The 27,835-nt window shown below is 38.3% G+C and overlaps 1 protein-coding gene across 4 annotated transcripts in view; it reads left to right on the forward strand.

The window, feature by feature from the left end:
* itga3b (integrin, alpha 3b) overlaps positions 1-27,835 on the forward strand; it is a 122,676-nt gene that overhangs the window by 11,810 nt on the left and 83,031 nt on the right. Inside the window, exons 1-2 of one of the 4 annotated variants that reach the window (XM_035406109.1) lie at positions 20,814-20,941; positions 27,483-27,624. In XM_035406109.1, the coding sequence (XP_035262000.1) occupies positions 27,618-27,624 (7 nt within the window). In that variant the 5' untranslated portion in view covers positions 20,814-20,941; positions 27,483-27,617. Of the gene's footprint in view, positions 1-20,813; positions 20,942-26,125; positions 27,625-27,835 lie in introns of those variants that run through there. The other 3 variants (XM_035406108.1, XM_035406111.1, XM_035406110.1) reach the window with 3 other exon arrangements.

A 27,835-nucleotide genomic window follows, 5' to 3' on the forward strand; every position in this document is an offset into this window, starting at 1 on the left:
ATTTGAAGACAGTATCGGGTGAGTTCGTTTAGTCTTTGAATCTGTCATTATGCTGAGAAATGGCTAAACCATTTTATTGATAAGTTCTGAGTTTCTGTGCACACGCGCGAAAACACGCTGTTATAATAAAACAATGACGGTAATACATATATAGTCAGCTTCGTTCCGTTGCTACCATCACATAACGACCTACAGCTGCAGTTTCTCTCTGCAATTTCTAACATTGAATATTAACAAAAGACGCAATTTATGCTGTACTCTGCCAATGTCTAAATACATACTACGCTACGGTAAAGCTTTGAGAGGATGAATCATTACTTTTCTTTGGCATGGATCCATTTGAAGACAATAACGGGTGAGTTCGTTTACTCTTTAAATCCGTCATTATGCTGAGAGAAATCGTATTCTCAATTTAATCTCTAAATTGACTGTAAGGTTAGGGTTGTAACTAGTTAGCTGTTTCGTAGGTGACTTAATTAACGCACTCGTCTTAACTATTGCTTGTATTTTTGCATAGACTGCGTTGTTGCTGTTCTTGTTTGTGTTAGTGTTAATCAGTTTAACCTACAGGGTCCAAGTTGAAATATGCGGTTGTTCCCTGCACTTGGAACGGTAGGCTACTGCCCTCTAGGGTTCTCGACACACTTGTTCCTGGTTATGGTTATACACTTTGTTGTACGTCGCTCTGGATAAGAGCGTCTGCCAAATGCCTGTAATGTAATGTAATGTGATATTCCGTAGCAACAAGATAAACCAGACATTAGCCCTAAAATATGCCAATACAGCAGTGAATATGCTGCTCACTGAATAACGAAATAACGAAATAAATGAGACAACGTTTTTTAAAAATTATACCATGTCATTATACAGTCAATATCTGGGAGTACGCATTTAGTAAATATACGATCTTACCATCGTGTTTACGCGTAGAGATGTCCCTTTTGCGAATGAGTGGTCATATATTGTCTTGGACAATCCGTTTGTGAAATATAGGCGCACATGTGACGCCTGGGTTGGCTATCTTCATAAATAGCTGTGCGTAATACCACACCTGTTGCTTACGGCGTTGTCGCCCTTTTTAGTACAATTTGGCTTGATTGACAATTCATTTATTCAGTAGGTGAGAGTATAAGCTTTCTAACGATGTATAACATGTCTTATTTTGCTTTTGGAATAGCGTTTTATAGGTCAGCGTAACCGAAAATTTTCTCATCTGCCAATGTCTAAATAAATAAAACGGTAGGCTACTTTGCGCGCAGCACGCAGATCGCGAGTTGATATTACGTCTTTTTTTTTCGTTTTTTTCTCAATGTCGTATTTATTATTTGAAATGTGCATTTATGTGTTATTATTCTATCTGTCTCTGTGGCACTCTGAAATGTGCATTCTCTGCTAAACTGAGCAATGGATTGGAATATGTGTCTGACGTAGTGTTGCAGGGTATACCAAAACTTCAGCACTTTCTCGGTACTTAAAAAAAAAAAAAGAAAAAAAAAGAAACGGTTCGGTATTAGAATATTCCGACGTTCGGTAGTTTTGAGTCAAATGTAAAAGCCAGGGAAAATTGTCTCCCGCATTACTGATTTAGAAGATGAAAAGTGTAATTTGTCAGAATCTTCGCTGGAAGGCAGTAGCAACTAAGGTTGCCAAGTGAGGTGACTTGCGCTTGTGCACTCGGCTCCTTGATACAGCGCAAGCTTTGACTCAGTTCACTTCAGTAGCAATAGGTGTTCCAATTTGGAAATATTTTATTATAGATAGATGCTGTATTGTTATTAAAATATGCTGTTTTTAAATCTATTTCAAGGTGAAAGACCTGTTTTAAAGATTATTTAGTTTACAACTGTTTAATTTTTGAAATATATTTAACATATTTTTCTATTGTTCAGTGTTGTAACACTATAGGCCTATGCATATTAATATGTTGAAGAGGCTTCAACGTAAAGGTTGTTAATAAACCATGAATTCGAAAATGTGGTCAACCCTTGTGGACATTACGTTTCTGATCTATTAAGGTAATCTCAGTATTGTTAGGTACCGAGTATCGAATTAGCATCGTTTAAGTTTCAAGTATCATTTCATTATTGAGTATCGTGATACTAAACCTGGTATCAGTATCAAAGTCAAAATTTTGGTATCGTCACAACACTAGTGTGACGCCTTTTTTAGTTGCGGCGCAGAAACAGCTGTGCATACACGCCGGACCATCTAAGTGTTACGACATGCCATCTAAGTGTTACGACATAGTAAAGGCCTTTACGGGAAGCGGCCAGGACACATCCATGGCGACGCAACTAAGTCATCCGCCAGCTTCTCTTAGCACAAAATTGGCCATAAGTCATCAATATTTTATACAATCATCATGATATTCAGTAGATATGTTGGGTGCAGGCATATGATCATGAGGACAAAGCCATTTTAAAATCTCTCCATAGGACGCCCCTTGCGGCTTTAATTATTTATTTACTTCTGTTGCTGTCAATGCTGTTATTGTTATACATTGTTACATTTATCATTATTATTTTAGTATTATTATTATTTGTTATATATATGTATGCTTTGGCAATAATTACATTTGTATTTTATGCCAATAAAGCAACCTAAATTGAAAATTGAAATTGAGAGAGAGAGCACAATCCTTCAGAAATGAAACAAAACATCTTTGCCTTTCACCCTAACGGGATCCAGATAAATAAAAAAAAATTAAAAATTAATAAAACACAAACTAAAGTAACAAAGACAAAATAAACAAACAGTCCCACAGCAGCTTTCAGCAGCAGCTCCTTAGTTGGTGCAGCTCACACTCCATTTCTGATTTCCCCGCCCACTGGGGAAAGAGCACACTTTATATACTAGGACTAATTGCACTCCAGGTGCGTGTGCCAACTTCACCAGTGGGCTTGGTCCTTTGAATGCTCTGAACCTCTCCCACAAACCGAGCCATGCCACAAAACTGTTTGACCATTAAGAAGAGAGTACTGGTGAGTTCAGTAATCACAAACAGTGCCTGGTAGGCTAAGAAAAACCTCTACAGTTGATGACAGTGGAATTTTCACCATAATGAAGGCAAACCCCAAAACACATGTTGAGCAGATCAGGAACACTCTTCACCTGTCCGACAGATTAGTTTGCAGATGCTTATACTCCTAATAATAGTAATATTATAAGGAGACAATGGGGCAATGTGTCACAGTAACATGTTTTTATTTACATGTCATTTCATTTTAGCCTGTGTTTACAATCAAAGATGTCTCCTCCGTCTTCCACCCCGCAACCTCGCATCTGAGTACCTGACCGAGTCACAGACACACACATTTCTGTTCGAAACTCCCGGTAAATGTCTCCCATCAATTACTGAGACTGGACATTAGGCTACATTGTCCAGTTGGGACCACGAACCAGACATGTACAAATAATTTGAAAACCGGGCATTCTGGTCAAAAACTGTACGCCTGGCAACCTTAGCTGCATAGCTAGAGGTAACGTTACTTACAGGTCCAAAAGAAAACTAGCCAGCCCATGTCCCTTTTCATCCACTTGGGGAATTTCAGCTGACATCACCAAGTAGCAGTAGTTATTGAATGAGCCCTGTCAGATTGTCTTTTTGCTTTGCTGTATCTGGGCTGCGTTTCCGAGTTTCGATGTACCTTAACGTTTTACGAAGGTTCTTAAGGTATACCTTCTTAAGGGAAACCGCTTTTTTACGAGTGTTTCCCAGACTATACCTTAAGGCAACTGTTAAGGGACAACTTAAAGGTACATCGTAAGTTGGAGCTGGCCTTCACTGTGGTGCTGAAAAGTTTATCAATCGATGCCAAGCGAATCGATTGTCTCACTTGTAAAGGCTTGTGAATGACGTTTTAATATTACACGTGTTGTGATAATCATTTTACATCAATCTAATATTGCAGAAGAGGAAGCTATGCCTACTAGAGATTATCTGCTAATCTCTTTAAGAGTCCGTTAAGACGAGACCTTGTGATAGTTTCAATAAATACGTACATATAGGCTACAATGGACAAAATAAAAAGCATCAATCGGGACATATAAGCCATAGTCTGGGACTTCGTGGAAGCCCAGGGAAAAGGATATAGGCTACATATGGGTGAATTATTTTGTTCTTATTGAAACAAAGGTCTAATGTTAATTTGTTTTTGTCACACAATATATAGGCAACTGTAGCAGCATATCACTGCACTGCACTGATTCCCACGAACTTTTCTCTGCGATGCAAAAATGATCGTAGATGAAAGGCAAAAGCGCGTCTGTGGAAATTGATCATGATGAATTATATACCGGGTGCCTTATGAATAGGTCTACCTGTTAAAGTGATTTGTTCATCCACCTTAATTTGCTGTTGGATAATCTTAAGTTTAACCAAGAATATCATTATTGGGTTGTTTACCGAAAATCGTAAAACAACATGGTAAGAAAAATGTTCCGTAATGTTGATATTTACCCAGTGCTATTTTGTTTTATATAGGAGGTGTGAGCTAAAGGAAGGGGATGTAGATCATTTGGCTATGTTTGTCCATTATGAGCCACTGTACCTGTATGTGTGTTTATGGCTAGGCCAATCAACGTGCTCTAGTTCGGTCATGCAAGTAGACTCACTCAACGTTGTTTTTGCACACACAGGTTTTATATTCTTAATAAACCGGCGGTTTGTTCCAAGTCAGTGTGATCATTGACTCACACGCAAACAAACTAATTTCTACAGGGTATGCAGTCAGAAAAGCCATATCCTAAGTTAGCGCCACTACATTAAAAAAAACTTTTTTTTTTCTTTTCACAAATTGGATTATTATCATGGATAGGCCCTATACTTAATTACCATCATGATGGGGATAGACAGGTAAAACGACAACATTCTCACAACGTGCTATGCACAGACACGTTGATTGGATAATTACTTTTCGTAAAGTAAATATTAAACTCATTTTCGCATGCCGATGTGCTACTAGATGCGCACTGTAGTACAACTGTCGATTTGAAAAGCAAAATGTTGGCATAATAAGGCTGAAACCGCAGAGCGCATCGCTAAGGGACAGCTTATGAGTGCCTCAGACCACCCTTTTAAAGGTATACCTTAATTAAGGTATACCTCAGCTAAGGAGAAGCTGGGAAACAGCTCGAGAGCTAAAGGAAGAGCTTAAGGGATACCTTACGACGCACGTAGCGCTAAGGAGACTCTGGGAAACGCAGCCCTGGGCCATTAAAACAGCTAGCTAGCTATAGCCACAAACTCTCTGCTGAAATTTTAATCCAAACCACAGGCTTTGCAGGTCAAACTCACCCCTCCCAACACAGAAAAGTACTGTACATAGTTTAGAATAACAAATACAGCTAAAAGGTGCACAAATTTGGCCAAAGTACATAAAGGCAGAGATTCTTAGTGCATCATCGATAAGTCTTAGCATGACTTTTTTATTATAATTTCAAGTTAAAAATCCTGCATATTATGCCTTTAAATTTCTGGCAATTAACTACAATTCAAAAGTTATTCCTGGGAGTAGTGACTATTAGTATTCAGCAATCCGGTGCATAAACTGGCAAAAATACTGTAACTGAGGAGTAAACTTGTAGCATTTAAAATGAGCTAGTTCTAACATTGTAAATATAGAAATGTCGTTATAATAAACAAATGTAACATCACAATATTCAACACCAAGACTGCTTGCTTAATGGCTAGCTATGATTATGATACTGTTTTATTTAGCTGAGTGTGAGGTATTTGCAGCTAAAAGGCTGTTGTTAGTTAGATTGCTAACAATATACCTTAGTTTATCCTATTGTGCTTAGTTAACTTGTGAACACATTATTTGTTTAACGGTATTTTGTTTACTGACCGCAACATTATATTTCAGTGCCTAAAATATTCTCTGCAGCGTCAGTGGATTCTAAATCAAAACTGCAGCATATGGCCACACTGTCTCCTAAGGTGAACATTGTTCAAATATATGAGTCTAGAAAGAGTTACAAAGATATTTCTAAGGCTCTGGGAGTCCACCGAGCCTCAGTGAGAGCCATTATCTCCAAACGGAGAACACTGGAAACAGCAGTGAATCTTCCCAGGCCAACCTACCAAAATTTCTCCAAGGGTGCAGTGACAACTAGACAATTTGCAAAAAAGCATGTGGATGATCCCCAAACCTTTTGGGATAATGTTCTATAGACTGATACGTGAAAAGGGGAATTTTGTGGATGACAAGGGTCTCATTATGCCTGACTTAAAGAAAATACAGCATTTCACTGTAAGAACATCATATCAGTAGTCAAACATGTTTGTTGTAGTGTAGTATCATGGGTATGCTTTCTGATCTGTACGAGAAAATTCTTAAGGTAGATGTCTGGTCAACTATCCATGAGCTGAAGCTAAAGTGCAATTGGGTTATGGAGCAAGACAATGATCAAAAACACAAAATATATCTTTCATACCAGTAATTAATTTGGTTGCTCTTCTTTGAACCGTTTCCAGTGCTTCTCCAACTTTCTTGTAGTACGGTCCCCAGAACAGCACAAGTGTGGTCTAACAAATGTATTGTATAAGATAACTATAACTTCCTTGGATTTATACTCAGGATTTATAATCCCATCATCCTGTTGGCCTTTTTTTTGGCCTTTCTGGACAAAATCACAGATTTTATATTTACACCATTATCCGTTGGATATTTAAAGCGAAATTCCCTGCCTAAAGTGGACCTGATTTATCGTCACCACAACTGCTCTGCCCCATATAAAATGAAAGTTATCGTGTTGCTATCAGGTAATATTGGACATTTATGTGACCATACCACAAATGAATGGACACGCTTAATGTAACAAAGTTCTCAACAGCAGCAGATTGGCCACATTTCACATCAATCAAGTGTATCTGTCTGTCAGGCAGAAGCTGTAGGGAAATTGAATAAAAATTGGAAGAATTAGACACATTTTTTAAAATGATACAGCAATCTACCAGCATGGCCTCTGTGATCGACATATTGGGCACCCCTGCTTTAGTAGATTCCAGACTATTAGCTGGGCCTCCCAGTTTTCATGTCTTCTGTAAATTTTACTAATGTACTTTTTTATGTCCCTGTCAAGGGCATTGATATAAATGAGGAAGAGCAGTGGTCCCAGCACTTATCCCTGTGGGACTCCACTTCCTACAGTTCCTTGCTCGGATAATATCCGTCCTACTACTCTTTGTGTTCTACCCTGTTGCCAGTTATGAATCCACTCTGAAATACCTCCTCTAATTCCTACTGTCTTCATTTTGTGTTACCTTATCAAATGCCTTTTGGAAATATAAGTGTATGATATCATAAGCCTTTTTATAATCAGAACACTTGGTAGCTGCTTCAAAGAGTAGCAGAAGGTTTGTCAGGCATGACCTTCCCTTGTAAATAACCATGCTGGCTATCCCTTAGGATGTTGTTATTTTCAAGCAACACTTCTAACTTGTCTTTAATCATAGATTCTAGTATTTTATGTGGTGCAAGTTCAACTGACAGGCCTGTAGTTTCCTGGATCAGTACGGTCCACTTTCTTATATAGTGGTATTATATTACCTTGATTCCAGTCCTGCCAGTGGTTTAAAGACACTCACATCTCACCTAATTCTTTGAGTACCCTTGTGTTTACGCCATCTTTAGTTATTTATTTAAATTTTTATTTCATGTAATTTCTCAAATCTTCATTCTCTATCTCAATATCTGTTAAGATGTTCTGAGGACTGAATATGTCTTCCAGTCTATTAGTAACCTCCTCTCTAGTAAAACTCTCAACAAAGTAACTATTTAACCTCTTAGCGTAATTCCCCTAGTGGTCGGCATGCCATTGTTCCTAGATTGCTCAACTCAGACATTCATTGCTCCTGCAACCAAAGTATGAGTTGAAAACAGAAACTCTGTGTTCTAGTTTCATTAGTAGACGATACACGGCAACTATGCTGAATACGGAGTTTTGCAGCATCACCATTGTCGCGCTGGTCATTCATTTAACAAGCACCCCCTCCCTGCAGTCTCATCTGCAACTAGACCCCCCACCCATAACATAATGGACAATATTGTCTATCTGGGCATTCATAGCCCAGATCAGTACCCCTAAGATATGCCAATACAGCAGTGAAAACACTGCTCACTGAATAACGAAATAAACGAGAAAAAGTTTTTTTAAATGATACCATGTCATTCTACAGTCAATATCTGGGACTAAATATTGAATAAATGTACAGCCTTACCATTGGTTTTATGCGTAGAGATGTCCCTTTTGAGACTGAGTGGTCATACATTGTCTTGGACAATCCGTTTGTAAAATATACGCGCATTTGTGATGCCTGGGTACCTTCCAAAATAGCTGTGCGTAATACCACACCTGTTGTTTACGGCGTTGTCGCCCTTTTTAGGACAGTTTGGCTTGATTGACAATTCATTTATTCAGTAGGTGAGAGTATAAGCTTTCTAACGATATATAACATGTCTGATTTTGCTTTTGGAATAGCGTTTTATAGGTCAGCGTAACTTATCATCGCATTCACTTACGCATTCACTCTGTGGTAGCAGTAAAAGACGTTGCTCCTAACGAAACGTGGTCAACGATTTTTCGTAATTTCTTGGAAAATACTAGGCTATTATTATTGAGGACTTCTGGGCATAGCTAAGCCATATGTTAGCTGATAGACCTATCTGGCATCATTTTCTGGAGCAAAACAGAAGCGAATAGAACAGTATCATTTATTTACTGTCTCTGTGTCTACTGAATATAAGATTTCATCATTGCTATGTAAGTATTACTGCTCAAAATACTTCGGTTATATACATTATTTTTTAAATTGAATGTCTTTAAATAGGTTAGTGGTATTATATAATGTGGATATTTCACACTGTAATGTAAGCGTTAGTTAAGAGTGTAATAGTTTTCGTGAAGCATGCAACAGTGATGACGTAAGAGTTGGAACACTACCAAAACGGTTGAAAATTGTTTTCATGTCGTCCCATCCCCATACAAGAAAACATAAGAGAGTACAGAGTATAGAAATACATACAAGAGCTAGGGTAAACGTCCCTATTAAGCCCACCAAATCCGCTTTTCAGACATTTTTAATGTATACTGCCCCTATTTAAGTGAGAACATTTTAATTAAAATGAAAGTCTAATCTCTCATTTGAAGTGTCAATAATTCATTTATACCAATTTCTAATGTTTTTATTGTTTAATTTGTCAAAATATGTCAAAAGTCTGGCATGGGCTTAATGGGTACCTAATGTACCCTTTAAGCCCATGGGTGTTCCAAATAAGCCCACTTCATGATTTGTTGATAAATAAATAAATATTTAAAAAATCTTAACAATACAAACTTGTTCTATTCAAATCTGTAATCTCTTAGCTCTCAATAGCTATTTTCATTTAGTCTCCACTCCTATCCTATGGCCTGTAAATGGCATTTGAAATAGGCATGACCAGCATTTCTGCTGTGTTGTCAACACAGAAAAAGCTAAACTTACAACATGTCTTCTTTGGAATGTAGCCAAAAAACTATTTACGAACAAAATCAAAACTATAGTGGAAATTACTCTTCAATACTTCATCTTTCAATATGTGTTGTCATTTTGTCTGTATCTCTATCCTACGGTGTGCTGTTGGCATTTGAAATTGGCCAAAATTTCTGGTCCAGTCAGCTGGTTGAAAGTGCAGGTGTTTTTATGAAGATTTCTGAAGACCGACTGACTGAACGAAAAACAATTTCAGGTTCAATATTAATGTTCTAAGGATAGTAAATAAGTCAATTTCAGGATTTACAATTAAACAATAACTTTTCAAATGTTAATCAGATTTAGGATAGTAGTTTGAAAACATTGTAAAAACACATTTTAAAACTATTCAGTTCATTGTGGAGTAACATTAAAACATACAGTTCATTATGAGGAGACATCAGTCATAACATATTGAAGCTCATGTATCATTAGCCTATAACTTAAACAAAATAAACAAGAAAGATGTCAACATTTCTGCAATTTCTACTTTCTCCTAGACTAAACGTAGGCCTATGCTCTTTGAGGTGATTGTATCGTTTTAGTAAGGCTATCATTTGCTCCATGCTCCATCTTAGTAGTGTAACATAACATAGGTTATAGGGTGGTCTAAGCTTTATTTTATTTGTTTGTTTCAATCTTTTGCCCATGTTGTGGTTGTCTTTGTCTTACGCTAACAAGTCGTTCATGGCTTTCATCTTGTTTTTGTAGATTTTCAACGACCTCATGATTGCGCAAATAGAATGGTCCAGGTCCCTACAGCCCTGCTTTGCAGAGGATGAACTTGCGCTTCTATCATGTGTGGGCATGAACTGTAGTTCTTTTGTGTTTTAGTCATCTTAAACTAAAACTCATATGAAAAGTAAAGATTAAAAAATTATTGCTAATGTTAAGATAGAACACAGGCCTATCCAGAATGAATTGACCTATGCAATATCACTGATATTTAAATGTGGGTATTAATTATCTGAATTATGGAGCTGATTCATCAGGTGAGGTCAAAATTAGGGAGGAAAATGGTTCAAAGGTCAAAAGGGAGAAAATCCCCATTGAAACACAGTAAAGTGGGCTTAATGGGAACAGGTGGGCTTAAAGGGAACATCAGTGAATTTATGGTTAAAGACAGAATATTTTATTCTACTCACATGACATTAAAAAAACAACTGTATGAAATAAATCTATATATGGTGCACTAACATAATATGAAAAGTATAAATTGATCATGTAGAGAAGTAATTAGCTATACTCATTTACATCCACCTCACTCAGTGTGATTTTTTTGCTAGAGTCCCCTTTAAGCCCACCAGGTAAAAATGTTGATTAAAAAATAAATAAAGATAAACATACACATTCATTGTCTATTTAACAGTATAATAATATAAACTGCATACAAAAATATAAACTATACATGCTTATCATGCTTTATGTCATTGCAATGAACCATACTATGTAGCTACTGTATTGATGCAGCATGTGGTCTGTTTGCTAGCGTGCTAAAACTCATATTTTGATTTTAAAAGACACAATATTTCTAATTCAGGTAATATTCTAACATATGTCTCATTCAAAACACTAATCACTTAAATTTTGATAACAAGTGAGTACTTTCCAAAAACAAGAGTAGAAATATACTAAAAATGTTATTTTCTGAGGGTACCAAAATCACCTAAGTTTTTTTGCAATTTCTTCTGGGATCAGCAGGCACATGCCACACATGTGCTTCGATAACTCAATATCGATAAATGTGATTGACTTACAATAAAAAGTGTCATTTACGTAACAAGCAGCTTCATTTGAAAAAACATCACACAGCAAAAAATGATGATGTAGTTTTTTTAAATTTGACTCAGAAGTTGCAAGTGGGCTTATATGGTACGTGGGCTTAATAGGGACGTTTACCCTAATTGTTAGTTATTAATTATATAATTATTACACATTTAGGTACTGTACCACATTATGTGACATTATCTTTGCATTATTTTCTAATCTGATAGCAATGTTCCATCTTAAACCTTCATAATGGGCTCATTTATATGCTTTAATGGATTTTGGATATGTTTCTGGACCCCTAGATATTTTAGACCACTGTACTGATGGAAAGCTTGTAATTCCCACTCGAAAATGATGCAACAGTGAGTTTCTTGAGACAAAACAGTTGATTTGCAGTGAATACGTGAATATGTTGTGATTTACAGCAATGCATAATTTAGACATTTTGGATAGATGTAGAGACGCTGGGTTACACAGCTTAGTTTTTGCTTCATAGATCTATAGTAGTTGTACATATCCACCCTTATATTTTATGAACTTGTGGTCAAGACGTTTTTGATCCAGGACATGTATAGTTTAACCTGCTATATAGCCTATATGCAATCTCTCAGTATTTCATTGCAAACTAAAAAAGTGCAAATTCATTTTTGATTTTTTGTCTAGACAATTGCATTTGTGGCACTTTGTTTCTTCCAAAATTATGAATATAAACTAATCTACGTTAGTACTGTAAATTGTACAAATGTTTTGCTTCATTTAAGCTATTTTTCAAATCTCTGTGGTGTTCACATCTCGAGTTACAAGGCTTTAAATAGGGTACCCCCTAAATGGGCAAGGATTGGCAATATTTGGCATGTGCGCTAAGGGGTTAATAAATAATTGTATTTAACCTGTGTCTATTTTGATGTTGCTAGAATGTGGGAGTCTGAGTCAAAATAGCCTATCCAGAACTATATCCTTCAGGTTATCGTAAATCTTTGATTTAATGATTTGATCCTTAAAATTTCTCATTTTGATTATTAATTGAAGTTCCAAATTTATGGTCGACTAGTCTAGATAACTGTTATTTCATGAGACTGATTTTTAATTGCGCGGTTATACCGCTTTGCCTACATAAGTGGTGCCCAATGTGAGAATATGGAAATATAATCCCTACATAAGTGATTCCCCGTGTAAAGCTATAATGTCATTTCCCCGACAGTGATAACTAACCATTATGAACAGATTTTATGAATAGAATCTCTCCAAAATGACAGCATTTGATTGAAATACAGGGTTTAGTCAAAAAGAGAGAATGGGTAAATAAAGAATATTTGTTTTGTGGGGTTTCAGATGGTACCACCCTCAATGAATTTCTCATCTGTAAGTGGAATATGGCCGGGAGAAAAGATATACAAAATATTACAATTTGGAGAGGTTTGGTGCCATTTGGAGAGGTTTTCAGGAGATTTGGGCCCACCTTTAGGAAAATGCATGTTAAATCTTACTTTTGTTCTGCTTTGTTCAGTCCACTCCAAACTGATTTCTCTGTGTTTTATACATCCTGGTATACAATTTAGTCCCTCCAGGAATCACGTAATTAATGCAAATTCAACCAAACTCCGCAATATTTGCGGGGGCTTGCAATTTAGCATAATTCCAGCGATTTCTCCACAGGAGATTTTCTGTCACAGGAGTCTTCAGTAACGTTGACTGACTCCATTTTGTGAATAAATTTGTTCTCTGATGAAAAAATATCTTTGACATACGGCTCCTTCGGACAATCTCTGTTATCAACTAGCATAATTAGCAAGCATAGCGTAGCTCAACCTGTGTAACGTTACTTGTTGCTCTGCTGGGAAAGACCATCCATCACTGCATACAACTTGGTTTACTCCAAAAGTCAGTTTGGAAAGCCACTGCAAAATCAAGCATTTTTGATCGCAACAATCACAAAAAAACTCCGCTAAATCCTGGAGGGACTAACAATTGGAAAAAGAAGTCTGGTTCAGTCCAATATCAGAAGTACATATAATCACTACAGAATAAAGCAAATACAAATCCATTTTTGGATTTCTTTGTTGTTTTTTCAGTATAAATATGTCCTGTATGTTTACGGAGTGAGACTCCTATAGTAATAGAGGATTTGGTCAATTTAAGAATGCCCTCTTTATTGCAAGCTTTGAACCATGTCTATACTGCATATCATTTTGGAGATAATGGGGTTTATTTAAGACAGGGAGGAGTCTTACAAAAACCCTTCCACACTTTTCATTCACAGTCTTGTGACGTTGCACCCAATCTATATTATTTGCTTGCATCTTGTAATAATTGGATCATCTAAAATAAAAAATTCTACCCTTAGAGGAGGACCTACTCATTTGCCAAAATATATTACGTTACATTACATTACATTACATTACAGGCATTTAACAGATGCTCTTATCCTGAACAACTTATGCCGAGTTCACACTACACGATTTTAGCCCTGATTTCCCACTCGCCGACAGTTTTTGGAGATTGCCGACAAAAGCCCCAGATCGGAGGCAAATCGGCGTTCACTCAGCGCTCGCAAATCCGCGTTTGATCAATATGTGTGAACTGCACAAAGACGCAATCCGAGAGACTTGCCGATGCATCGCAGACGCCCGAAAGACATCAAGCAGGCTAAATATCTGGACCTGTCGGGGAGTCCAAATCCTGTAGTGTGAAAAGTGTTGTGACGGCGACGAGCTACAGCCAATGACAGCAAGACACGGGGTGAGGGGAAACCTGGGGGAGGAGTCATAACACATGCAACGCGACAGCATCAACAAGTATGGCTACATTATGGCTTTATTTATTTATTTATTATTTATTTAGATATTTTATTTATTTATGGCTTTATTTTATACATGGTTTTATTTAACTCCAACTCTCTCTGCAGAACAGGCAATCCTTGCTGCCCACGTATCCCAATCCATTCTCTCACCCATATTCTTTTCTTTTTCTGCCTTGTTTTTTCGCTGCAAATCAGCGCACAAACAACTTGGATTGCTTGTTTTTTGTGCACATCCATTTTTTGAAGAAAAAAATCCTATCTCGCACATGGTATTGCGTCATTTCTCGTGTCACTTCTCGCTTGTGTTTTTGTGACAAAACATAGTTTGGAGACCAGATAGACTGGTCGGGGATTCCTCCTGGTGAAAGATCTTGTAATATGTGACCCCCTGTCGCCGATCAGTCATGTAGTGTGCAAACCACAACGACTTCAAGATTCCTGATTACAAGACAGAAAGTTGTGTAGTGTGAGTTAGTACAGCGATCTGACAACTTTTAGAGTCGTGTAGTGTGAACTTGGCATTACACAACTTTTTACATAACATTTACATTGCAAATATTAATACAGCTGGATATATACTGAAGCTAACCAGGTTAAGTTCCTTGCTCAAGGGTACAATGGTGTTGAACCTACGACCTTTAGGTTACAACTCCTTACCCGTTATACTACACTGCCGCATCAAAACTAACTGCAGAATGTTCAATTGTCCCAAGTGGCTCGATTATCTCTATGCTGCTAATTCTGTCTGGATCATTACATAGCGCCAGATCCAAAATTGATTTCCCTCTTGTGGGCTGACTGACATACTATGCTAAAAAAGAGTCATTTATAACATCTAAAAAATTAACTTTTTCCTTGTCCTGTTGTCAATTCCCAACTAATAGTGGGGTAACTGAATTCACCCATAATAATAGACTCTACTTCCTGACAAGCCTGTTTTATGTTTTCAAAGAGCACTGAATTCACGCTACTGTCTGAAGCTGGCGAATGGTTACACAGGCCTGTCATTCCCTTTTAATGTTCCCCTAAGAGCTTAATACAAATATCCTCACTAGGCATGAGTTGGCCAATTTCTGGAAGCTCCAGCACATTAAGATTTTCTTTTACATAGAGCTACACCCTACCTCTTGCACTGGATTTATCCTTCCCAATGAGATTGTATCCCTCTATATTATATCCATCCCCATCCTCCCCAAACCATGTCTCCGTAATCTGTCATAGCCCCCACTATTCATTGCAGCCTCAAGTTCCAAAAATGTATTTTTTATACTTCTAGCATTTAAACAAAGACATTTCAGCTTATCACTGCTACACATCCTCTCCTGTTCCTTCACTCCCTGCTGTCCCAAGCCACTCTTACTAAAATTTATCTTTAAAAAGATTGAATTGCTGTTCATACTAGTACAGGTAGCCTTGACAGCTTCCATCCAGGCACCTCCCTACCCTTTCCACTCTCTAAACTCCCTGCCCCCCAAGTCCATTGTTTAAATAATCCGCTGCTCCTAAGCATATGCTCACCAAGTGCAGCAGTACCCCTTGGGTTCTGGTGCAGCCTGTCACACTTGTACAGGTTGCCCCTGTCCCAAAAGGAGTCCCAGTGCCCCATAAACCTATACCTCCTACACCACATTTCTGGCCACGTGTTAAACCTCCAAATAAAAATTTGCTTCCTTCTGCTTGCACATGATGCTGGTAGAATTCTAGAACAAACTACCATGGAGGTTCTGTTCCTAATCCTTTCTGCTAGTTCTACTAATTTGTCCTGCAGAACCTTAAACCTATCCTTACCTATGTAATTGGTTCCTACTTGAACCATTACCACTGGAACTCTCCCCGCTCTGGCCAGGAGCTTGTCTGCACACTCCAGGAGATCTCCTACATCTCTCCCCATCCTAAGTCTACCGTTGCTACCGAGATGAAGACTCCACAAGACCACAACTTGCTCAAGGTGGCTCCGGACAGCTAGCAGTAAATAGCAGCAAAAACTGGAGAGGAAAAATAAAGCGCTTTTAATGCTTATCGAAGGTTAAGCGTTTAAATAAATAACACAAAAAATGTCTACCTGGTATGGATTCAATCCGGTTATAATAAACTAACTTAACTTTTACTCAATAGCAATAACTGAAGGAAGTCTTACTTACGTACTTACGTACTAGCTAGGTAATATTTTATTCACAGCGGTTTAGGGTTTTATTTGGCACTGCTGCCTAGGAGATCTTCCCAGCAGAGACAAATTTGCTAATATTTTTTTGTTTTTTCACAGGAACTACTTGTTGTTCCACAACCTCCACCGGGTTGCAATTGTGAGCACAAAAACACATTAACACTTCAACCACGGGACTCATAAACAAACTAGAACAGCTGCTTGCAGTATAATTACTGCTGCTCTTATTTTAATTGGAAATTTTAAAGGCGAGGAAAATCAGTTTTAGTGATGAGCTGTAAATAGGGACAGGCTATTCTTGTTACCATAATATTTTTATGTGTATCTGAGTAAAACTGACATTTATAAATGGTTATCCATGGAACTTTGTATTCAGACTGTGTAACTTAATAGTCAGATAATTTTGAGCACAGTAGAGGCTGATGTTATTCATGTTAGTTTCACTTAGGATATAGGGGAGAGTCAGTATAAATGTATTTATTTTTTATACTTCTTGCATTTAAACAAAGACATTTCAGATTATTACTTCTACACAACCTCACCTGTTCCCTCACCCCCCACCGTCCCAAGCCACCATTACTACAAGTTTGCTTGAAAAAGATTTAATTGGTGTTCACACTATTATAGGAAGCCTTGACAGCTTCCATCCGGGCATCTGCATATAGAGAGCATATACAGGCATATTTCCGTTCTCACCTACAACTCTTTTGAAGTACTGTCTGTTTTGGCCACAGTGATCCCAACCAGCCTGATGTCTTCTTTTTAATGTGTTTTTCTGTGCATATAGGCTACAGGCGCTGACAGAAACTGCATGCCGCCACTTTTTCTAAATCCATCGAGACCGTTTGCTCTTACAGTTGGCAGCCCACACATGCAAAAGTCTGTCCCTTGTCATTGTCTTGTAATGTGCAGCCTCATGTTGTTTCCTCGTCTTACAGTATGTGCACAATTAAAATGGTAGGATGGGACTCGTGGATGGTAAATGTGAGATGTCCTGCCATGTTAAGACATAAAATGTTGTGGTGTACATCTGACCTTAACTGGACATCAAGAATGCATGACAAAACTCTTACATGTAAACTTGTCTAGCCAGTCATTTTTTCATGAATACATTAAAAGACCTTTATTCAAATTAATGGAATTTATGTCACGTGATACTTTTATCCGTCCACCCGCTTATCCTGGGCAGGAGGGTGCTGGAGCGTATCCCAGCGTGCATTGGGCAAGATTTAGGAATACTCCTTGGACAGGCCACCAATCTATCGCACGGAACGCACGCCATTCACTCAACATTCATTCACATACTAATACCTATGGGCAATTTAGAGTATCCAGTTAGCCTACCTGCATGTCTTTGGACTGTGGAAGGAAACCGAAGTACCCGGAGGAAACCCACGGGGACATAGGGAGAACATACAAACTCCATACAGGAAGGCCCAGGCCTAATTCAAACCCAGGACCACCGTGCCGTCCGTTTTCCTATCATATAAAGGATAATACTGAAAACTATTTTTTAAAATGTAGCATTTTTATACTAGATTTTATACTAGATCACAGCTAGATTACAACAAATACACATGCAGATAATACAGCTATCCTTCTAATTAGGCTTGTGTTTAGGCACTGTCCTCCCTGATCGGTTCAACATACGCCGGCTACAAGAGGGAGGAGGGAGGGCCAGCTAGCGCAGTGAAATGAGTCGTCTGTATGTCACTTGGACATTTAAAAGAAAAAAATAGCAAATAAAAAAGTATAGTGTGTTGCTTAAGGAAATAAGCAACTAAATGCCAAAACATTGTTTGGGTGGCAGGAAATCTATTTGTGCTAGCCACCCAAAGTAGTATGGGGTATGTATGGGAAACATTGAATAATAATAATAATAATAATAATAATAATAATAATAATAAGGCCGCAAGCTTCAGTTACTTTTTGGTGAACACAAGGAACTGACTCACCTCCATGTAAGAATTTGTTCCTTTCGTTCAGCTCTCATTAAGTTAAATGGGGAACTGGTCATTTGCTGAAGCTGCAGCTACACCTCCTATTTAACTATTTTCACCATTAGGCTCTGTTGTCTGTAGTAGCCATTAGCCAACGACAGCATTGATCTGCTTGTGCAGGGGGCGTGCTTTGCTCTCTGAGCTCCTCTCACCAGTGTGACTGAAGCAATGTATGATGCAGGAAACCAAAACAATGCTGTTAACCAATGTAAATACAAATATAGCCCAGATAGAACGCAATAGCTGTCTTGCTACAATTGTGCACAGCACAACATTCAGTAGATTCTGCATAGAATTATGGGTCATAAAATTATGACAGGCACTGACTATGAAGATAAGTGTAAAACTGAAACGTCAAATCATGATTTTAGCTATATTACAACATTGTTTATTTTGTTTCTTTTCAACCATTCAGATGTGGACTTGCTTTTGTGTTTTGGATCATTGTCTTGCTGCATATCCCAATTATGCTTCAGCATCAGCTCGTAGACAGATGACTAGACATTCTCCTTAAGAATCTTCTGGTACAGAGCAGAATTGGTGGTTCCTTCAATAATGGCAAATCATCCAAGTCCCACGGCAGCAAAGCATCCCTGCAATGTCACACTACCACCATCATGTTTTACTGTTGGTATGATATTCTTACTGTGAAATGCTGTATTTGCTTTGCAGAAGATAAAATGGGACCTGATTCATCCAAAAAGTTCCACTTTTGACTTATCTGTCCATGGGACATTATTCCAAAAGGCTTAGCTTGAGGATTATCCAAGTGCTTTTTTTGCAAATGTGAGATGAGCATTTATGTTTCTCTCGGTTAGCAGTGGTTTCCATCTTGCTATTCCCCCATGAATCCCATTTTTGCCCAGTCTCATTCTTATTGTGGAGTCATGAACACTGAATTTAGCGTAAGCTAGAGAGGGCTGCAGTTTTTTTGATGTTCTTCTGGGATTTTGTGTGACTTTATGGATGAGTAGTTGCTGTGCCCTTGGCAGACCGACCACTCCTGGGAATATTCACAGCTGTTCCAAGTGTTTTCCATTAAGAGACAATGGTTCTAACTGTGCTTATTTGGGAGGTTCATAGCCTTACAAATGGCTTTGTAACCCTTTCCATATATTTCAACAATGTTTTTTCCTTATCCCTTCTGGAATTTCCTTTGATTGTGGCATAGTATACTTGTATAAACTTTGTGGTGACAACTTCACTCTGATGGTAAGGTTAAATATTAATGAGGTTTATATTCAACAGGACTGGCTGGAATCTATCCTGGCTGTGTTCAATCAGCTGAATCTATTCATCAGTTATGTTTGGCTTATTGGTTGATTGAGTAACTAAGGTGGCAAATACTTTTCATATGGTTGTCTAATACTACATATTGTCTAAAGATCTGAAACCATTTAGTGTGACAAATATGCAATAATATGGAAAATCAAGAAGGGGCAAATACCTTTTCATCGCACTGTACATTGGGCTGATGAATTTGATTACATTGGCAGATGTCGCGGCTTATGTGTGTTTACGATGCAAATACATTTTTGCAGAATTTATATTTATCTTTTGAAAACAGTAAGGCCTTAGGCTGGTACTGGCACATCTGCATACTGTTGTTTCTGTGAAATTAGCATACCTGCCTGATTCATTCATGTAGTAGGTGACGCTTGCCATGAGAGTTTCTGTCCTCAGGGCACCGAACAGTCTGGGTCGATGACATCATCTCATCTCCACTGTGCTGTCAGATATTTATATATCATAGAAGCAGATATTTCACTGCTCTTTAGCAGTTTCCTGCAGAATTCCATCATAGAAAAGTGTTTTATCATGACTGTACACTAGTCACCCATTTAGTCATTACATTCAAATTTACCTGAGCCAGCACATAAATCCACATGATTCTTGCTTCTGCAACCAAGAGATGGTTTATTTTTTTCTGGCATGTCAGCAAACCTGATTGGGCAGGTGTCTATGTTGCTGTTTGGGCAGTGGTATGAATGCAACCTGTGTCCTCACATGTAAGCTCTTAGTAACCTTGAAAGCTTGATGTTGACAGAAACAGTAAGCAGATTAAAGGGAAACATGGACTCTGGGTTTGCTTTCATGTTTTGTCAAGTCCAGACATGCTGGTGCTCACATACCCTTTTCCTCGTTCATTCCCAGCCAGACCTCATGGGTTGTCACAAAACTCCCCCTGAGAATGGTTTATGTAAGATGGGGATTCACCACTTCTCATCTGTTTCATCCATTCCATCCAACCTTTGTTATTTCTTTCTCTATTCTTCCCCCATCAGGTCTCACTCCACTTACTTTGAACATCAATGTGACTACATCAACTGGCTTACACACTTTCAGGAGAAAGAAACAAAGCAGCACATGCAATAACACTGATTGGTGTGATTGTAATTATCACTGCTAATTTTTTTTGAAGGTGTAAAATATGCTTTTATTCCCTTATACTACTTGCATATCATGTGACTTCATTCATTGTTTTCTCCCTACTTTTTTTGAAATTTTTACTGAAATCTGATTCAGACATTCATTCAGGTATCTTTGTATTCCATTTATTTCCAGGCTTCTGACAGGAGCACCAAAGGAGAAAGCTTTGCTGAATATGCAGATCAATGAGACAGGTGCGATCTACTTCTGTCCAGTCAACACTGACACCTCGGACTGCACCAGAATGGATCTGGTCAGCTCAAGTAAGGAATGCTGTTCTGCCTGACTGTGTCTGATATATAGGTGTGTCTTTCCACCTCTATAACCTTTTATGCAATCATAGATTCATCCATCAGAAAGCACCAGTATATTTGTGTTTTATTTTCTGCTAAACCTTGTAGAATACGCTGGATTTTTTTGTAAACAGTGAGCGCCTCATGGCCCCCTCCCGAAACACATAGCGAACAGAGCAAAAAACACTCCTCATTCATTTGTGAAAAGCAGACTGCTGGGGTCTGTCAAGCTGTGAGGCTCACATGATCAGCAAGGACATCTAACCTTGTAACCCCCACACCTCAAGTGGGCTGTTTGTGATGGAGGTCTTAACTTCAGCAGAAAAGGCAGTTCTGAGCTTTAAGAGAACTGGAGATGTACTCTACATAACTTTTTTCCAGTCAAGTATAGATTGGAAGAGAAACTCTAATCAGTCTACAAAATGACAAAATGGGTATGACTTGTCTTTTTGATATTGTGTGGAAATGGAAGCACAATATTTAGTCTACCTGAGGTTTCCAGCATTCTATAATTATCAAAAAACTATTGTGCAAATTCTGTGATAAAAACTAAGAAAAAAGGCACGGCTCCAATGTTCATTCAAGAAGACAAGTTTATTTACAGGAACGGAAGTTGTCAGAAAGACCAGAAATGCGCTATCGATTCAGTGGAGTTAATCAAAATAATGATGTAATAACTGAATGGCTTTAAGTACCTATCTTCTGAGGCAAGAAACAGAAATGTATATTCAAAATAATGTGACTGATTTAAGAAAGCTAGTGTCTGCTAAATCAATCAGTCTGTAAATCAGTAGGGGGTATGATGGTCAAACTTCCAGTGGCCTAGCCAGGAAACAGCCTATTATACTGTTAAGAGAGCCTACTTGGTTGGACTAGCTTTCAATCACTCATTTCCAGTTTTTGTTCTATAGTGAATATGCCTACTAGTGGTGACAAATCATTGCTTACACTTATCACCTCCATTGGCCTTATGATATGCTGGCCAAAATGATCTTGGTTGAGACATCACCTTACAATCTTATGAAGCAGTTGTCACTGGTGAAGCGGCAAGTTTAAACCATACACCAAGTTCAAACAATACACCACACACACACACACACACAAACACAGCTTTCTCATGTTGCTCTCATGCACTCCGTCATGTTCATTTACAAGCGCTCATTCAAATATATGCTAAGCTAACTATCGTCAGGTTACCTATAGATGGACGCTTTTTGATGTTACTCTTGTGTCGAATTGAGTCAGCCGCTGCTAATCAAAAGAACTTAGTAGAATACCTTCACCTCTTAGCTGAATAATTTATATTAATTTGGTATTAGCTGAAATTTGATATTATAATTTAGTTATGATTAACTATTAATGTGTAATGTGTATTTAAATAATAATTTATTTAATTATTAATTTAAGTTGCCAATTTATAGTTTGTATATTTAATTTATGAGACTGATTATTACATGCTGGCACCACCTGTGAGGATATGGATGTAGGCTATATCTTCAACATTTGGTGCCCCACTATGAGAAGTAGCAGCATGTCCCCTATATTACTGTTGCTACAGTTGTGCATGGTATTTCAATCGTATCTCATTGATGATGAAAGGCTATATAAATTTAATGAAATAACATTTAACAAAACTTTTTTCAGTTTTTCATGATTTTCAAAACATTTGCTGTGACTGCTCCAGGACTTCATTTAATATTTTCTGTGACAAACGCCCAGTGCTTTCTGATCAGTAATATGAAGTACAGTATATGCCAAAGCCCATATCAAATAATTGACAGCAAATAGGCTTATTTTATAGACACCCTTCCAAATTGTGTGCAAAAGTGCAAGACATCAGAAGACACAGGCATTATTGAAGTTCTGATTCCATTGAATTTCTCTTCATTTCTTGTGTCACATTTCAAGCAATACATGTTTTTTTGTATTGCATGATTTCTTTTAGCTCTGAGGCTATTGTGGCACTGATTGTTCTCTCTTGTTGGAGCACCATCATGACTGGTTGAAGTTACACTCCTTGAGGGTCCAGCTGAGGCAACGTCTCTCTGTTCTTCTACAATTAATATACAGAACATTGAAATAGAATTGTTTTCATTGTTGGCAAGTATTCTGGTTTCCATGGCGGAACCTGTAGGAGTTGGTGTGGGAAAGGGGAAGGCACTTGCCCTTTTCTATAGTTCGAAGACATGCTGCTTGATCCTTGCCGCTGGCCCCTTGCCTTGTGGGACTTACAGGAGTTGCTTTGCAGAATTCGCCACTTAGTGGGTGGCAGTCTCTTTGTGGTACTTGCAGGAGCACCACCAATCATCTAGCCTTCAGGCGTCTCATCTGTGTTCCCCCATGGCTAATAGCCGAGGGCAGTGGGGTCGCTAGGGGTGGGCTTTCGGGGCTGAAGCCCCCGATGTTATTCGTCCAGCCCCGGACCTTTTGACACACAAAAATTTTTTATTTTTTTTTGACACCAAAACAAAAAAGAGATACAGCACCAAATATCATTCTATTTAATGGAGCCCTAACGTAAACAAATCACCCCCTTCAAATTGAGCAGTAAGTAACCTAACCGACCAGTAGGCGCAATAGGTTGTAATCAGACGATTGGATGGCTAGCACTGGTACAGTAAAGTTCAGTCACAGAGTTCTGAGTGACAGACTGACAGTTCCGCTTGTCTGGCAAACGTACGCAGACTACGCACTGCGCAGAGTTCTGTAGACGAGTCTGTAGAATATTTCTCGTTCAGTAACGTTAGTGTCAGTGAACTGTCTGAAACGATGGATATCCGCTGATTTTTAAAGAAAATATCGAGGCAGGTTGTTGAGGGGGAGATTCAGAAGAATAATGATGAGATTGACAGCGTTCCAGCGGATGTTGAGAGCCAGTCAGCAGCCGGAGAGTGCAGAGCAGCTAGCTTCAGGTTTGTGCAGGGCAGCACAGGGTTGATGATACTTGCTATACATGCAGCTAATTGTGATTAACTGAAATTAAGCTATTAGCGAGCTAAAATCAGATTTAGAAGTGTAACGTCAGCAAAATGATTACTCGTGATGCCAGCTCAGTAATGTTAGTACGGCTAACGTTAGCTAACAACGTTAGCTAGCTAGCAACATAACTGGCTGGCTAAGCCAGCTAACAACGTTAGCTATGTATTCTTTTTAGCTTGCCTGCCCAGTGCCTTGCCAGTTACATGCTAGTATGAAAGATTTAAATTTAAAAAAGCCATTACATATCATCACTCACAGCTGCATAGGATAAGCAGCTAGGTAGTTAGCTAGCTATTTATTGGTAGTATTTTATTAATTTAGTTACAGTATATCTTATACATATTCTGGTAACTAAGTGTGTTTGTATAGCCAGTTATATTGAATCACGTAGCTATTTACTCTGTTAGTCTGTTTCACTACTGTAACATAACCACTTACGTTAATTGTGTAACTACATCTAGCTGTCTTCATTCTGCTTTGCAATATAGCCACATACATACATATCACATTCATTAAACATTATATCCCTATACTAGCCAGATTAGTATAGCACTGTCACTATTATGTTTTGTAATCTACAGTAATGTTTGTATGTGTAATAATTAGGGATGAGCGAGTACACCATTATCCGTATCCGTATCTGTATCTGTTCAACCAACAAAATTATCTGTATTCGTATCCGTACTCGGAACGGGCGGGGCTTAAACCGGAAATGGACAGGGAATAACTGGAAGTTGGTGTTTTAACTTCCAGAGCCCCTAGTGGTCGGCACGCTGGCGTGCTGAGATTACTGAACTCAGACATTCAGTGCTTCTGCAACCAAAGTATGAGTTAAAACAGAAACGCTTTGTTTTAGTTCCATTAGTAGATGATACATGACAACTATGCCGAATACGGAGTTTCACCACGCCACCATTGTCGCTCTGGTTGTTCATTTAACACGCACCTCCCTCCCTGCAGTCTCATTTGCAACTACACCCCCCACCCATGACATGATGGACAATACTGTCTATCTGGGCATTCATAAACATATACTTTCACCACTGAAAAATCGTATTCTGTCATAGCAACACGATAAACCCGACAATAGCCATAAGATGTGCCAATACAGCAGTGAAAACGCTGCTCACTGAATAACGAAATAAACGAGAAAATGTTTTAAAAAATGATACCATGTTATTCTACAGTCAATATCTGGGACTAAATATTGAATAAATATACAACCTTACCGTTGGTTTTACGCGTAGAGATGTCCCTTTTGACACTGAGTGGTCATATATTGTCTTGGACAACCGTTTGTGAAATATACGCGCATTTGTGATGCTTGGGTACCTTCCAAAATAGCTGTGTGTAATACCACACGTGTCGTTTACGGCGTTGTCGCCCTTTTTAGTACAGCCGGGCCTGATTGACAATTAATTTATTCAGTAGGTGAGAGTATAAGCTTTCTAACGATGTCTGATTTTGCTCTTGGAATAGCGTTTTATCGGTCAGCGTAACGGAAAATTTACTTATCACATTCACTTGCGCATTCACTCTGGGGTAGCATCAAAAGACGCTGCACCTAACGAAACGTTGTCAACGATTTTTCATTTTTTGTCATTTTTCATTCATTTCTTGGAGAGTACTATTATTATTGTGGACTTCTGGGCATAGCTAAGCCATATGTTTGCTGATAGACCTATCTGACATCGTTTTCTGGAGCAAAACAGAAGCGGATAGGACTGTGTCATTGATTTACTGTCTCTGTCTGTATCTACTGAACACAGATAAAATGTCATCATTGCTATGTAAGTATTACTGCTCAAAATATTTCAGTTATATACGTTATTTTTGAAATTGAGTGTCTTTAAATAGGTTAGTGGTATTATATAATGTGGATATTTCACTCTAATGTAAGCGTTAGTAGTGTAATAGATTTTGTGATGCATGCAACAGTGATGACGTAAGAGTTTTGGAACAAAACCTGATGGACGGTTGTAAATTGTTTTCATATCTTTCCATCCCCATCCATCATCATGCTAAGAAATACCTAAACCATTTTTATTGATAGTATTTGAGTTTCTCTGCAAATGCGCAAAAACATGCTGGCATAATAAAACAATGACGGTAAATATAGCCTATATATATAGTCTGCTTTGTTCTGTTGTTACCACAATATAACAAACTTTCTTGCGTCTACAGCTGCAGTTTTATTTGTTATTTGAAATAGGCTATATATTATTATTTTATCTGTCTCTGAGGCGCTCTGAAATGTGCATTCTGTGCTAAGCTGAACAATGGACTGGAATATGTGTCTTACGTAGTGTTGCACAATATACCGAAACCTCATCACTTTTCCGGTACTTAAAAAAAAAAAAAAGAAACGGTTCGGTATTAGAATTTTCCTACGTTCGGTACTTTTGGGTCAAATGTAAAAGCCAGGGAAATGTGTCTCCCGCATTACTGATTGAGAGGATGAAATGTGTAATTTGTCAGCATCTTTGCTAGATGGTAGTAGCAACTAAGGTAGCCAAGTCAGGTGGCGTGCGCTTGTGCATTCAACTTCGTTGATACAGCACAAGCTGCGACTCAGTTCACTACAGTAGCAATAGGTATTCTAATCTGGAAATATTTTACTATAGGAAGATGCTGTATTGTTATTAAAATATGCTGTTTTTCGATCTATTTAAAAGTGAAACATCTGTTTAAAGATTATTTAGTTTACAATTGTTTAATTTTTGAATTATATTTAATATATTTTTCTATTGTTTTGTGTTGTAACATTATGGGCCTATGCGTATTAATATGTTGAACAGGCTTCAACTTAAAGGTTGTTAATAAACCAGGTTTTTAATAAACCGTAAATTTGAAAATGAGGTCATCCCTTGTGGACATTACGTTTCTGTTCTTTTAAGGTAATTTCAGTATCGTTATGTACCGAATATTGAATCAGTATTATTTAAGTTTCAAGTATCATTTCAGTATGGAGTATCGTGATACTAAACCTGGTATCGGTATCAAAGACAACATTTTGGCATTGTGTTTCGTGACAACACTAGTCTCACACCTTTTTTAATTGCAGCGTGAAGGGCTGCAGCTCTACATATACGCGGGGCCATCTAAGTGTTATGACATGCTATCTAAGTGTTACGACGTAGCAAAGGCCTTTACAGCAAGCAGCCAGCACATATCCATGGCGACGCAACTAAGTAATCCGACAGCGTCTCAGCACAGAATTGGCCATAAGTCATCAATGTTTTGTATAATCATCATGATTTTCAGTAGATATGTTGGGTGAAGGTATATGATCATGAGGACAAAACCATTTTAAAATCTCTCCATAGGGGGCGCAATAGTGCCAATGCTTGGACCCCTCCCAACGCCGCTTGCGGCTTTAATTGGAATTGGAGTTGTACAATTAAGCTAAAATGACAGACAGGCAAAAATGAGACAAAGACAGAAACAAAACTACAAGGACACTCTCTGGCAAGGTGTTGATGAATCTGTGACAGGGCCCCTCCTTCCACAAAAAGCTCCCGCTGTTCCACAGTGCTACTGGTGGATGAGCTCGAGGATGTGCCCCTCGGGTCCATCACCCTCCCAGCCGACAAGATACTGCATGGACCTGCTGACGTGGCGACTCTCCAGAATCCTACGGACAGTGTAGGCTGGCTGTCCACCGAATATGCAAGGTGGGGAATGGAGGAGGAGGCGGAGGCAAAAATGCGCTCATGGTGTTATCACTCCGTTTGCAAAGTCTTCAAGTACTTCAGTACTAGTGTAGTCATGGTTCCTTGAATGTGACTAGTTCACAAATAGGTTTTTATAGTCTTGTTCATAATTAGTTAATATTTCACAACTGTGAAGCAATTAGCATGTTATTTCTTGTTGCAACTTGCAAGC

The sequence above is a fragment of the Anguilla anguilla genome, chromosome 2 (genome assembly GCF_013347855.1).
Source record: "Anguilla anguilla isolate fAngAng1 chromosome 2, fAngAng1.pri, whole genome shotgun sequence".
NCBI lineage: Eukaryota > Metazoa > Chordata > Actinopteri > Anguilliformes > Anguillidae > Anguilla > Anguilla anguilla.